The sequence below is a fragment of the Cebus imitator genome, unplaced genomic scaffold (assembly GCF_001604975.1).
Source record: "Cebus imitator isolate Cc_AM_T3 unplaced genomic scaffold, Cebus_imitator-1.0 Scaffold1, whole genome shotgun sequence".
Taxonomy (NCBI): domain Eukaryota; kingdom Metazoa; phylum Chordata; class Mammalia; order Primates; family Cebidae; genus Cebus; species Cebus imitator.
Genome location: NW_016107316.1, coordinates 11,983,334 through 11,996,486, shown reverse-complemented (window position 1 = coordinate 11,996,486; position 13,153 = coordinate 11,983,334). Strand labels below are relative to the sequence as shown.

The following is a 13,153-nucleotide window of genomic DNA, read 5'->3' as shown; positions in this document are numbered from 1 at the left end:
CTGGAGTATCGTGTAAACCCCTTGATGACCTGAAGGGAACCCAGTAAACAGGCTTCCTGAGAGAGGGCCTGATCCCACACCAATGATTAATAAAGAAGTAATATAAATTTAAAATGCACAAATGACAATTTTCCAAGACTCAATAAGCAAAGCCTGAATAGACTTAAGACACAGGTGTTTTTAACACGCACAGGTGAATGAAATCAAGATCTTCGGTCTCACCTAATTCAACTGAGTACATAATAGGTCAAAGGTTTTTGCAATGGGTGTCAGGGTATCCACTCATCTTCCTCTAGGAATGTGACAGGAACAACCTGGTCTCCCTTGGTACCCCAACCCCCAACCCCCCCACATGCTCCCAACAGCACTTCATCCTCATTTACCACATTTGCTATAAGGCAAATGGAGTTGGCAAGAAAGGATCTCACCTCGGAGAATGTCTCCCTCCTCCCAGATTCACAAGGATATTTTTTACACGCTATTAAATCACAAGAGCCATTTTATAAATGTCATCATCATAGTCTTTTAATATTTTACATTAAAAAACTGTATACACAGCTTATAGAACTTTTATGTAAACATCATAAGCTCACCATTTTGTCATTTGTCAGTTTATTTAAAAAATAAAAAACAAGACAACAATTTAGTAGAAGTACCACTGGGAGGGAGGGGAGGGGAAGAAAGGAAATATAGGGGCAGGGGTATTCTCTGTACAGAGATGCAGAGAAAATTTCACATAGCTTTAGAGAATGCCTTGTGAAAAAAAAAATAGGCCCCAATATTTGTTACTGCCCTTTATCAAAATTGTGTGCATAACCTGCACAAATAAAATCACAAAACAGTGTTGCCACTTTCTTCAAGAAAACAAAGCAAAATTTAATGGGTTTCTTTTCCCTCTCCTTGTTAAAAGTCATTTTTTAAAAACATCAGAAGTAGATGAGGTTACAGCCTACAAGTGTGGTCAGAATGCTACTGTCGTATGCAAATGACAAGTGCATTAAGTGTCAAACAATGAAACAATTGTGCAAAGAATTTTTAAAAAACAAATCTTAGCCTTTAAATAAATCAAACAACATCAGTTTCTTGGACTGAAGAATTTTCACTTGAAGGACAGGCACAAAGTTCGCTTATGGCAAAAACAAGCCCACAGCGCACCCTCCCTCCTCCCGCCGGTGGCTGGCAAAGGGTTCGCAGGGGGCTGACCCAGGGTTCACAGGGGGCTGGCCCGCAGGAGAGGCTGCGCTGGAAGCTGTGTCCTCCCCAAGTCAGTTTTAAATGTCTTCCCCAGGGGTCAGAAAGATGGCCAAGTCCTGTTCATGCTTGGACGGGGGTCTGGCCCACCCTGGGCCGGAGCGCTCACCCATCACTACCATTAAATAACACCATCTTAGCTCCGAAAATAAAATTATATCTATATTTATATAACATCCCCCCATCCTCCCCAGCCCTCCCCTCCCGCAGTACCCCGGGTCTATGTTACAGGCAAGGGATATCAGGCGCACGCTGGTGAAGGGCGAACATCTGATGGGGCGCGGCCAAACTCCCGCGCCAATCTCGCCCCCGGGGATCAGAGACGGGGGCGGGGTGAAAATGGGGCGAGGAGAGTCGAACAGACATACAGCCACATACTCTGAGGCCCGGCTCTTCAGAAAAGCATGCTCAGGGGACCCTTGGCACTCAGCGGGGAGCCCAGGCCTGTGCAACACAGCTGGACGCACACAGACACTGGGAAGGGGGCGCCCGACGCCCACGCCAAATCCTGGCGCGAGCCAGAGCCACCAGCAGAACAGATGCCAGGCAGTCCAGTGGGACACGGGTCTCCCCTTTCCGGGCTCGTGGGAGACGGGTCCAGGAGGGAGAGCCGCGCCGACAGGGGCAGGCGCGACGGGCGCGGCCCTCATAGCACCTTGCAGCAGTTGATGCAGCCGTTCTGGGAGCCGTAGCGCTTCTGCAGCGCGGCGCGCGTGGCCGTCTCGAAGACCTCGCGCACGCCTTCCTTGGTCTTGGCCGAGCACTCGAGGTAGTCGTAGGCTTGGATGCGCACGGCCATGGCGCGGCCGTCATCCGTGCGCACGGGTTCCTGCTTCATGCGGGCCAGCTCTGTGCGGACATGCTCGTCGCTGCGCAGGTCTTTCTTGTTGGCCACCAGGATGATCGGCACGTTGGGGCAGAAATGCTTCACCTCCGGCACCCACTTCTCGGGGATGTTCTCCAGCGAGTCCGGGCTGTCCACCGAGAAGCACATGAGGATGACGTCGGTGTCCGGGTAGGAGAGTGGCCGCAGGCGATCGTAGTCCTCCTGGCCCGCCGTGTCCCACAGCGCCAGCTCCACCTGCTTGCCGTCCACCTCGATGTCGGCCACATAGTTCTCGAAGACGGTGGGCACGTACACCTCGGGGAACTCGTCCTTACTGAACACGATCAGCAGGCACGTCTTGCCACAGGCGCCGTCGCCCACCACCACCAGCTTCTTGCGGATGGCCGCCATGAGCGGGCCGGGCCCGGGCAGCAGGAGGGGGCCCGCGAACGCCTCGCTGCCGTCCCGCTCGCCGCTCACTGCTCACCTCTGGCTGAGCGCAGGGGGCGAGGGTCGCTAGCTGCACCCGGGCCCTGCGGTGGCGCGTTCTCTCGCTGCGCTCCGGCTGCCGCGGCGGGGGCGATGGGAGCGCGGGGGCATAGGGCGCACCGTGCGTCTCGCCGCGCTGCTTCCGGGCGGTGGTCGCTCTGCTCGTCCCGGGCCAGGGGTCGGCGGCTTTGTGCGTTACGCGGGCTTGGGCGGCGGACTCGGCCTAGCTCCCTCCCGGGTCTCTCCCGGCCTCGCCGAGCAAACAAGAGAAAGCACGACTACAGCTAGACTGCGGCGGCAGATGAGGGCTGCGGCCCTAGCGCCCGCTATTTAAAGAGTCCGGCCACTTTCTTAATATAGCCGTCCAATGGGAAACGAGCCGGCTGAGCTCATCGCTGCGGAGCTTGGCTCTGATAGGCCGTCCGCTGCAGCCCAAAGGCGGGGCTGGGCCAGCTTGATTGACGGCCCAGGCCGCGGGGCTGGGAGAGGCAGCCACCCGGGAGTCTGCGCCGCCGCTGGCGCTGCGGGGCTCTGGCGGCACCCGGGTCCCCTCCTTCGCCGCAGCGTCCGCGCGCGGGGCCCGGGAACTGGCTGCCTGGAGCCTACGCGGTCTGGGTGAACGGTTCCGTCTCTGAGGCGGCACTCGGTGGGCGTTGGCGACTCCCCTTCAGAATTGCCCCTCTTCTGGCAAACTCGCGGCGGGTGCTCGGACCTGTGGAGGAGGGGCGGCTCTTTTAACGTGGTTTTGTTTTTAAATAAACAGACACACACGCACCCACCACACACACACTTTTGTTTCCGAGGGTTTTCTCCTTTTGGCGGCCTCCCCTCCTGTGGTCTAGGGCCCCACCCAGGTACTCGCCCTGGGCCAGCCTGGGGTTTGGACCCGAGAGGCGACAGGCTAGCTGCAAACTGGCTCTTCCAAGTCCCGCCGCTCCCCGCTTCCTAACCCCACAGCTTAGGCCTCCACGTGAAGATTAAGGGAAGGCGTGCGGAGTGGCAGAGCTTGACAATGGAAAGGGAAGCTCGAGGCTGGAACACTTGGAGGAAGTTACCCGGCATGGAGAAGCAGCCTCGGCCCCCCTTTTCACGATGAATTCTGATCCCGGTCCTTAAAGCTGAGAACTGTCTGAGATAAATTGTGCAATAGAATATACAATATTGTACAATAGAATGTACAATATTTTGGGTACGATAGAATCCAGCAACCCCCAGACCCCAGAGGGGACGAAAAGGCTTGAGGCTGGGGAAGAGGGGCGGGGGGAAGGGCTTGCAAGTGGGGTACAGCGAATTAGTGGGTGTCTCCTCTAGTGGGGCGCCAGATCCCTCGCCTCTTGACGTACACCAGGACTGACCTCATTTATCCTGTAGATCCTGCAGGAGCTGACAGTACCTCTGATCCGGAAAGACCCAAGTTAACCGATTTCGACGGACAAAAGAGGAAGAAGAGGGCAGGGGGAAAGGGGAGTCTGGGGCTGGGAGCGCTCCCGTGAAGGAGAGACAGCCTGAACACAAGCAGGAAGGTGGGAAAGGGTAGGGCAGACCCTGGGAGCTGCGCATGCTGGGGCTCCTGAGCCCTAAAGTATTAACTACATGGGCTGGGCTCTATCCAACCATTGCAGGGAAAATGGATGCAGGCTGGTTTTTCAGCAAAGGAGGGGCCCACCACATCACCGGGAGATTGTTGCCTCCGGTCTCCGTCTCTGTCTCACTCTCTGTGAGTTATCGGAGGGCCAGGATTCTGTCTTATTTACGCATCTTGAAGACCCAGCACAATGCCTGACATTTACAAGAATTGAGTAAATGACTGAAGAATTAACCAGAATGTTCAGAAACGCAGGTGGAACTTTCTGGGGTTTTTTTAATCTCAGTTCTACGCTCTGCTTTAACAATCATCTAACCAGGCCGGGCACAGTAGCTCACTCCTGTAATCCCAACACTTTGGGGCCCAGGCTGGAGCATTGTTTGAGCTCAGGAGTTCAAGACCAGCCTGGGCAACAGGCTGGTCTTGGCAAAACCCTGCCTCTGTCCCTGCAAAAATTAAAATGGAGTGGGGTGGGAAGGAGGGTGGCCTGTGCCTGTAATCTCAGCTACTCAGGAGGCTGAGGTGGGAGACTTCCTTGAGCCCGGGAGGTCAAGGCTGTAGTGAGCTATGATGGCAACATTCCCACTCCAGCCTGGGTGACAGAGTGAGATCCTGGCTCAAAAAAAAGTTAAAAATTAAAACGTTTAAAAAGTCAAAAAAATATTTAAGCAAACCATGCAGCCAACTGTGACTGAACCCTGGTGTTTTCACATATTATTCATATGTTAAGAGTTAGGTCCCCGTATGGCTCCACGGATGAAATCAGATCAAATAGCGCACTATTGCTGCTAACTCTAGAATCCTTCCTAAAGGGAACATCTTATTTAGACAACTGTGCTTCCCTCAGCCTGGGTTCACATAACCAGCTTTTTTTTTTGGGGGGGGGGGTTGGTTTTCACATCTAAGTAACTGATCTGTCAGCAAGTAAATAGTTTTTCTGCTAATTGATTTAGGGATCCAGTCTGGAAGCTTTTTTTAGCCTATTAGAAAAATCTTATTCACACAAATTTTTCTTCTTTTAGTCAAACCCTTTTATAGCCGTATTGTTAATACTGCTTTCCTTGGTCTTAATATAGCTTGGGAATCTTGGCTATGTCCTTAAACTTCGTATATTAAGAGATATGAAACAAAGCTTTGTACCATGCATTGTTTTCTTTTAAAAAAAAAAACAAAATACAGAAAAGGGGTTGAACTCATTCGTGTTCTGATTTCCAGGAATATATATGAAGTGTTCCAAGCTCAAATCTCAATATTGCAGTAATTTCTAAAACTATGCAGTTGGTAAATATGCCAAAGTAAACAAATAGATCTGTGTTCTGCAGCGACTTCGTTTCATGGTATTCTTTATTATTATTATTTTTTAATCCAAGATACTTTGACAAGCTCTGCAGGAACTGGCTGCCTCCAGGACTGCCCCACTCACAGGATAAATTTTTCCTAACTAGGTGATATGCCAGACAAGCCCCTTCCTGCCCCTCGCCCTTCATAATACATTTCCCTCAGACAGGGATAAAATTTGATTTTACTATGAAAACAACTTATTTTATTTTATTTTATTTTATTTTATTGAGATGGAATCCCACTCTATCACCAGGCTGGAATGCAGTGGCATGATCTCAGCTCACTGTTTTTAACCTCTGCCTCCTGGGTTCAAACAATTCTCTTGCCTCAGACTCCTGAGTAGCTGGAATCACAGGTGTGCACCACCATGCCTGCCTAATTTTTGCATTTTTAGGAGAGACCGGGTTTTCCTGTGTTGGCCTGGCTGGTCTCAAACTCCTGACCTCAAGTGATCCGCCCACCTGAGCCTCTCAAAGTGCTGGGATTACAGGCATGAGCCACCACACCCAGCCAAGAACATGTCTTTTTAACAATTAACTTTATTAACATATTCATCTTATGACATAATGTACCCACACGAGTGAGACAGGGAGGTTGTCTTTCAGGCAAAAGGAGGATATTAATCTGTCTCCAATCTTTGATCTGATTTATTTGATTTTGTTTGTTTGCCAAGTGTCTCCTATAAATCACTCTCCATCCCTCAAAGACGGGACCAGCGTTCAAATTTTCATTAGATTTTAGTGCCACCTTGTGGCAATCTTTATGGGACATTTTTCCTTAAAAAAAGTATAGAAAACCTTTAGCCAAAAATTATGCATTTTATGGATATTTTTATTTTAAAATATTTCAGAGCATATAAAACTCTGAATAATGTTTTACAAGTATATGTTTATACACGTTACTTTTTCATATGAACTTTACAAAAATATTAATGAAAATGCCATTCAGTGAAAAAAATTCCTTCCTAGTTAAATTGTCACTTCTAAAAGAAATTAGAAGAAAAAGATAAAGTCTATGGATCTGCATTGACTTACAGACTAATAGACTTCAGTTTTCCTTAATTATAATGTACAGAAATGTAAAACAACTTTAGCCACAAAAATCATTCCATTTTCTCCCCAGTGAAGAAAGCCATTGTTGGATACTCTGGTGTAGTTAGAAGAAATAATTCATGTACTAGGAACCAATGCAATAAACATTCCTGACAGGCATTTACTCTAAAAAGTTTTCCTAATTTAGGAGTAGTTTAATGTCTCCAGAAAAATTGTCAGTCTTCTGTCTCTATGCAATGAGCTTTAAAAATGGAAAAGTTGCACTAGCTGTACTATTTCGTTTGGAAGAACTGAGGCAGTCCCGTCTGGTGCATTTGGAGCCCATTCGGTCGGGAGTTTCATGATGGAGGGGCACTCAAGCAGCTTTCTGGGTGGGGTCTCCAGCTAGGAGCAACAGCAGATAAAATATCCTTCTCTTACCCTAAGTGTGTCCCAGAGCTCAGAAGGAGAAGGCTGAGCTCATAAGAGAACCACCATAGCTAGACAATTAAACTTAGGCACATGGGCGTTGAACCCTGATCAAATCCCCCACCTGTCCAGCCCAGAGCAAGGCCAAGGGGAACAGGCATTGGGCAGTGGGACCACTCCTGGTCTCTCTAAAACTGCAGTCAAGGCTGGGCACAGCGGCTCACACCTGTAACCCCAGCACTTTGGGAGGCCCAGGCGGGCAGATCACCTGAAGTCAGGAGTTCAAGACCAGCCTGGCCAACATGGTGAAGCCCTATCTCTACTAAAAATACAGAAATTAGCCCGGCATGGTGGCGGGCACCTGTAATCCCAGCTACTCAGGAGGCTGAGGCAGAGAATTGCTTGAACCCAGGAGGTGGAGGTTGCAGTGAGCCGAGACCACGCTGTGCATTCCAGCCTGTGTGACAGGGCAACACTCCATCTCAAAAAAAAAAAAAAAACTACAGTCAATACAGTTGCCAGAAACCACATGTGGCTATTAAGTACTTGAAATGTCACTAGTGCCACTGGGGAACTAGGATTTTAATATTATTTCATTTTAATTACATTTAAAAACTGTTATTTGATTCAATTTGAGGAAAACATTCAGGTATGTTTGGAACAACTTGGGTATGTAAATCTGCTTTTTCTTTTTCTTTTTTTTTTGAGACAGAGTTTTACTCTTGTTACCCAGGCTGGAGTGCAATGGCGCGATCTCGGCTCACCGCAACCTCCGCCTCCTGGGTTCAGGCAATTCTCCTGCCTCAGCCTCCTGAGTAGCTGGGATTACAGGCACGCGCCACCATGCCCAGCTAATTTTTTGTATTTTTAGTAGAGACGGGGTTTCACCTTGTTGACCAGGATGGTCTCGATCTCTTGACCTTGTGATCCACCCGCCTCGGCCTCCCAAAGTGCTGGGATTACAGGCTTGAGCCACCGCGCCCGGCCAAATCTGCTTTTTCAACTGAAAATTTTATGAAATCTAAATACAGATTCTTTTTGATGAAAATTTAGTGTCCAAATTGAGATGTGCTCTACCTATAAGCTAAACACTAGAATTTAAAGACTTGGATTGAAAAACATGTAAAATAGTTTATTTTTATATGTTTATATTAATAACATTCTGAGACGGTAATACTTTGGATATAGTGTTTTTTTAATGTATGAGATTTTTTGAATATATTATTCAAATTAATTTCACCTTTTTAGGGTTTTTTTTTTGTTGTTTTTTTGTTTTTGTCTTGAGACAGAGTCTTGCTTTGCCACCCAGGCTGGAGGGCAGTGGTGTGCTCTCGGCTCACTGCAATTTCCACCACTCAGGTTCAAGCGATTCTCGTGCCTCAGCCTCCCAAGTAGCTGGGATTACAGATGTATGTCACCATGCCCAGCTAATTTTGGTATCTTTAGTAGAGACAAGATTTTGCCATGATGGCCAGGCTGTTCTCGAACTCCTAGCCTCAAGTGATCTGCCCACCTCGGCCTCCCCCTGTGCTAGGATTATAGGCGTGAGCCACCACACCCAGCCACCTTTTTAGCTTTTTAATGTGAAAACTTTACACATTTGAGCCACATTATATTTCTACTGGACAACACTGGGCTAAATTGTCTACAAGTTCAGATGGCTCCCAGGCTCCGCCTTCAGCCACCATCCTCCCAAGATACAGTCACCGCTGAATGAGTCCTCTAAAATTCATTCCATCTTTCTGCTGGTAAGACTTCTTTTTATTTGTCCTAAGGTCATCACTGGGTTTCAGAGAGGGTCAGACACAGATGAACGGTGAGGTTTGGAGCAATTTGGAGCCTGCCCTCTTGCATCGACCGACTGCTTTCTATACCTGCCGCCTCTGTCCTTTTCAGCTCCTCCCCTATAGCAGCTCCTGCTGCAAAGCTCTCCAACTCTTCCCCAACAACAGACAGCATTTTCTTGAACAGGAGAGGCTGTTTGGGCCTTTTTGCGTGGTGACCTATTTTCCTTTCCAAAAAAGAAAATCAGAATCTAGTCCTTGTTCAATTGTGGTAGGACAGTGGTGGGTGTAGATTGTTTTTAGGAAATCTCCTATGAGCCTTAGTCTTCTCAATCCAATTCAGTAAACACGGTTGGAGGGGAGAGGGTAGACAAGGGGAGCCAAAGGAGGAAAAGGTGAGGGCAAAGAGGCACACACACCTCACACCCACGCTGTGCTACATGATGTCACAAATGCATAAACGAATAGTGGAGTTGGCTTCCCACTGAACACAACATTTGAACACAGCCTTGAAATAACAAGTAGGATTTTTCCAGAAGGAGAAACCCTGCTGGGTACAGTGGCTCATTCCTGTAATTCCAGCACTTTGGGAAGCCAAGGTAGGAGGACTGCTGGAGCCCAGGAGTTTGAGACCAGCGTGGCCAACACAGGGAGACTTCATCTCTACAAAAAAAAAAAAAAAAAAAAATTAAATTAGCTGGGCATGGTGGCAAGCACCTGTGGTCCCAGCTACTTGGGAGGTTAAAGTGGGAAGATCACTTTAGCACAGGAGGTTGAGGCTACAGTGAGTCATGATCACACTACCATACTCCAGCCGGAGCTACAGAGTAACATCTTGTTGCAAAAAAAAAAGAATTCAAAACAAAAGACAAGCCCATTTATACCATCTGAAACATTTGCCGTGTGGATTTTATATGGAGAAAGAGTCTGACTAGTGCCATTTGACAGAAAGGAGAAGCTGCCAGGGGCAGAAGAAGAAAAATGATGCTCCTTGCCCGTGCATGAGCTTTGCCTCGTGACAGCAAAGTGTGAGGTTCCTCCAGCCCTGAGAAATGGGAGGGCAGAAGGGAAAGAGGAAGCTTGCAACAACTTCCCATTGCATAAGTGCGGTCACTACAAAATCCACCCCTGCAAATCCTTGCCAGTTTAGTGGGGTATGCTAAAATTGCACATTTATTAATTTAACGAAAGTTACAAGAAAGTGGTCTGGAGACCCAGTGAGCAGAAGGAGGTGCTAGGGAGCTGGAGACTTGCTTTTTAGCCCTGGCAATCCCTAGCTCCATGGCCTTAAGGAAACCATCCCTTCTAGGTCTCAGTTTTCCCATTCATAAAATGAGAGGTGAAACTCAGCGGTCCTGCAGGTAGCATAACTGTGTGTAAGCCATCAAGTAGTGGTAGCAATTGTGGAGAACTGGACCACATGCCATGATTCAGCTATGGAAGCTAAACATTTAAAAATATACTACTGTGTTGTTCAAAAAATGCACAGGCAGGCCAGGCACTGTGGCTCATGCCTGTAATCCCAGCACCTTGAGAGGCTGAGGCGAGAGGATCACTTGAGGCCAGGAGTTTGAGATCAATTCTGGGCAATATAGCCAGACCCTGTCTCTATTTCTTCAAAATAAAAGAAGAAAGAGAGAGAGAAAGAAAATGCACAGGCAGCACGGGCTAGATTTGGCCAACAGAACTAGCTCATCGGTCCTGAATTGGATGAATTTCATTTTGAACAGATCATGGGGATCTCACCTGCTGCAAAGAATACTGTCAATCCTTTCTTAAAGTGGCAAAAGAAAACCCTTTTATAAAGCAAACAAATTTTATTTAGTTTTATTATTCAAGGCCTTTTATTTTAGTCAAAGAATGCAACCTAGAGGAATGTGGTCTTAAGTAAGAATAAGTTGTTATCCCAGCTGAGGGGGTTTAGCGCACAGAGGGGCGGGAAATCTTGCCCCCAATGCCTATCTAGAGGGGAACAGAACATCCAGTTTTTTCTCTTCCCTTTCTTTAGCCTTGAAAGCAAATGATCTAATCAAAGTATATTTACACAGGGATGATTCACTTGTGTACTTATGATGTCAGAATATTGCAATAGGGAGGAGTTTAATTCACAATGGATTTCCATACTCCAGTGCATTAACACTGAAGATGTGTTTGTAGCTATTTATAGCATGCGACAGAACCTGTATTAGGAGCCACTGCTCAGAACCAGGAAATAGGGGAGTAGATGATGAATTCGTGGGAGGACCCTGTGCTTCTGCTCCAGCCGCCCTGCTCAGCGGGACGTGGCACAGGAAGGGCAATTCTCCTTCCTCAGGGTCCTCAGCTGGAGAGGAGAAGACCGAAAATCTTTTTTGTTGACAGCTTTTTGATAGACCTGCTTTATTTGTGGACTGTGGAGTCATGTGATTTCTGCTCAGCTTCATCACAATGTATGTTTAAGAAAGCAGTTGATGCATTTTTAAAATCTTTATAGATGTAAGGGGTATGAACACACTTTTGTTAACATGGATATATTGCATGTGTAGTGGTGAGGTCTGGGTTTTGAGTGTCATCATCACCTGAATAATGTACATTGTGCCCATTAAGCAATTATTTATCCCTCACCCGCTCCCACCCTTCCAAGCCTCCAATTCCACAACCTATGTCCACGTGTACACATTATTTAGCTCTGTTTATACGTGGGAACGTGCAGTACTTGACTCTCTGAGTTGTTTCACTTACAATATCTAGTTCTATGTATGTTGCTTCAGAAGACATGATTTTTTTTTTATTTTAATGGATGAATTTTATCCCATTGTGTATATAGACCACTTTTTCTTTATCTGGCCATCCACTGATGACACTTAGCTTGATTCCACATCTTTACTATTGTGAACAGTGCTGGTATACACTTAGAAGTGCAAGTAACTTTTTGATATAATAATTTCTTTTCCTTTGGATAGATACTCAGTAATAAGATTGTTGGATCAAATGGTCTTACAGCTTGGAAATCTCAATGATATATCTGGAAAGTTCACTCACTCATTCATTTATTCATTCTACTGATGCCTGTTAGATGCCTTCTGTATAGCAGGGACCTAGGTATGGGGCCGAGCTGCCATGCTTTAAGGAGCTCAGGGACTGTGTACAGTTGACATCTCACAGCTATCAAACATCCTAACCCTAAATGAGGTAGAGACAGGGCTTGAACCAGGCAAATATGGAGGATGTGATGACAGTTGCTGCTCTGATTCAAGCACTGATTCTGCAAACATATTCTGGGCCAGGCATGGGACACTGGGAGGAATTAGGTAGAGTCCCTGCTCTCAGAAGAGCTACAGTCCACAAATAGAGGTGACACTACAGCATAATCTTCAACAGTTAAACGATTTCAACCAAGTGTGGCAAGCATTGTAATGGGTAAGCACTGGGAAGGAGCATAAGGAGGTCAGCGGAGGCTTGTACTATGTGGTGCATTGCACTTCATTGCCCTCTGTGAGCTGCACCCCCAGTGTTCATCTTGCATAGTTCTTTACTGTGATGATCTTGAGCTTGGCCATATAACTAGCTTAGCCAGTGGGATATCAGCTTTCATCGTATGAATATGCACACCGAAGCTTGATAAGTACCTGCACACTGGGGCTTGCTCTTTTGAAATGCTTCTTCCTGGAGAATACCTACCATGGTTTCAGGAAACTCAATTAGTCGTGTGGAGAAGCCCATATTGAGGAGAACTGGGCCCCTGACCCATTAGCCTCAGCTAAGCTATCAGCAGATGGCCAGCACCAACTGCCACCTCCGTGGATGGGGCCATTTGAACCCTCCACCCTAACACCCCAGCCAACCCCATGGGAAGAAGAACTTGCCCAAGTCAACCTGCAGCATCATGAGAAATAATAAATTGTTGCTGTCTTAACCCGCTGTGTTTTGGGATTGCTTGTTCCATGGCAATGGTTAACCAAAGCAAGCTGAGTTCCTCACGGCTGCATGGAAGTTAGCCAGGCCGAGAGAAAAGAGGGCATTCTAGATATGAGGGCATTAGATCACCTGCATATGCAGGCACTAGGCAGCTCAGTATGGTGGGAATGTGGGGTATAAGGTGACAGTTACTGGCACTGGGGAGGCTCACCTGAAGGTGAATCCGGAGTCTGCAAGTCCACCCTCATTTTGCAGATTGGCTAAAGGAATGCATAGAACTCAGCATATAGTTGTACTCACAGCTTTGATTTATTACAACAAAAGGATACAAAGCAAAATCAGCGAAGGGAAAGGCACACGGGTGAAGTCTGGGGAAAATCAAGTGCAAGGGAAACTGCTCTTCTATCCTCAGCGTTCTCTCCCCATGGCATCACTCAGGACATGCTAATTATCCAGCAATGACTTGTGACAACCCATGTAGAATATTGCCAACCAAGAGGATTCGATGCCTAGGATTTTT

General features: G+C 47.3%; 1 protein-coding gene across 1 annotated transcript; it reads right to left on the bottom strand.

The window, feature by feature from the left end:
- Positions 1 to 498: 498 nt before the first annotated feature.
- Positions 499 to 2,877, bottom strand: RHOB (ras homolog family member B). Its single transcript, XM_017526496.2, has one exon. The coding sequence runs from the start codon at positions 2,486 to 2,488 to the stop codon at positions 1,898 to 1,900; it is 591 nt and encodes a 196-aa protein (XP_017381985.1). The 5' UTR covers positions 2,489 to 2,877; the 3' UTR covers positions 499 to 1,897.
- Between the last annotated feature and the right edge of the window lie 10,276 nt (positions 2,878 to 13,153).

Bases quoted from the DNA above. Each gene is read 5' to 3' on its own strand.
- RHOB (XM_017526496.2), bottom strand. From the start codon at position 2,488: ATGGCGGCCATCCGCAAGAAGCTGGTGGTGGTGGGCGACGGCGCCTGT.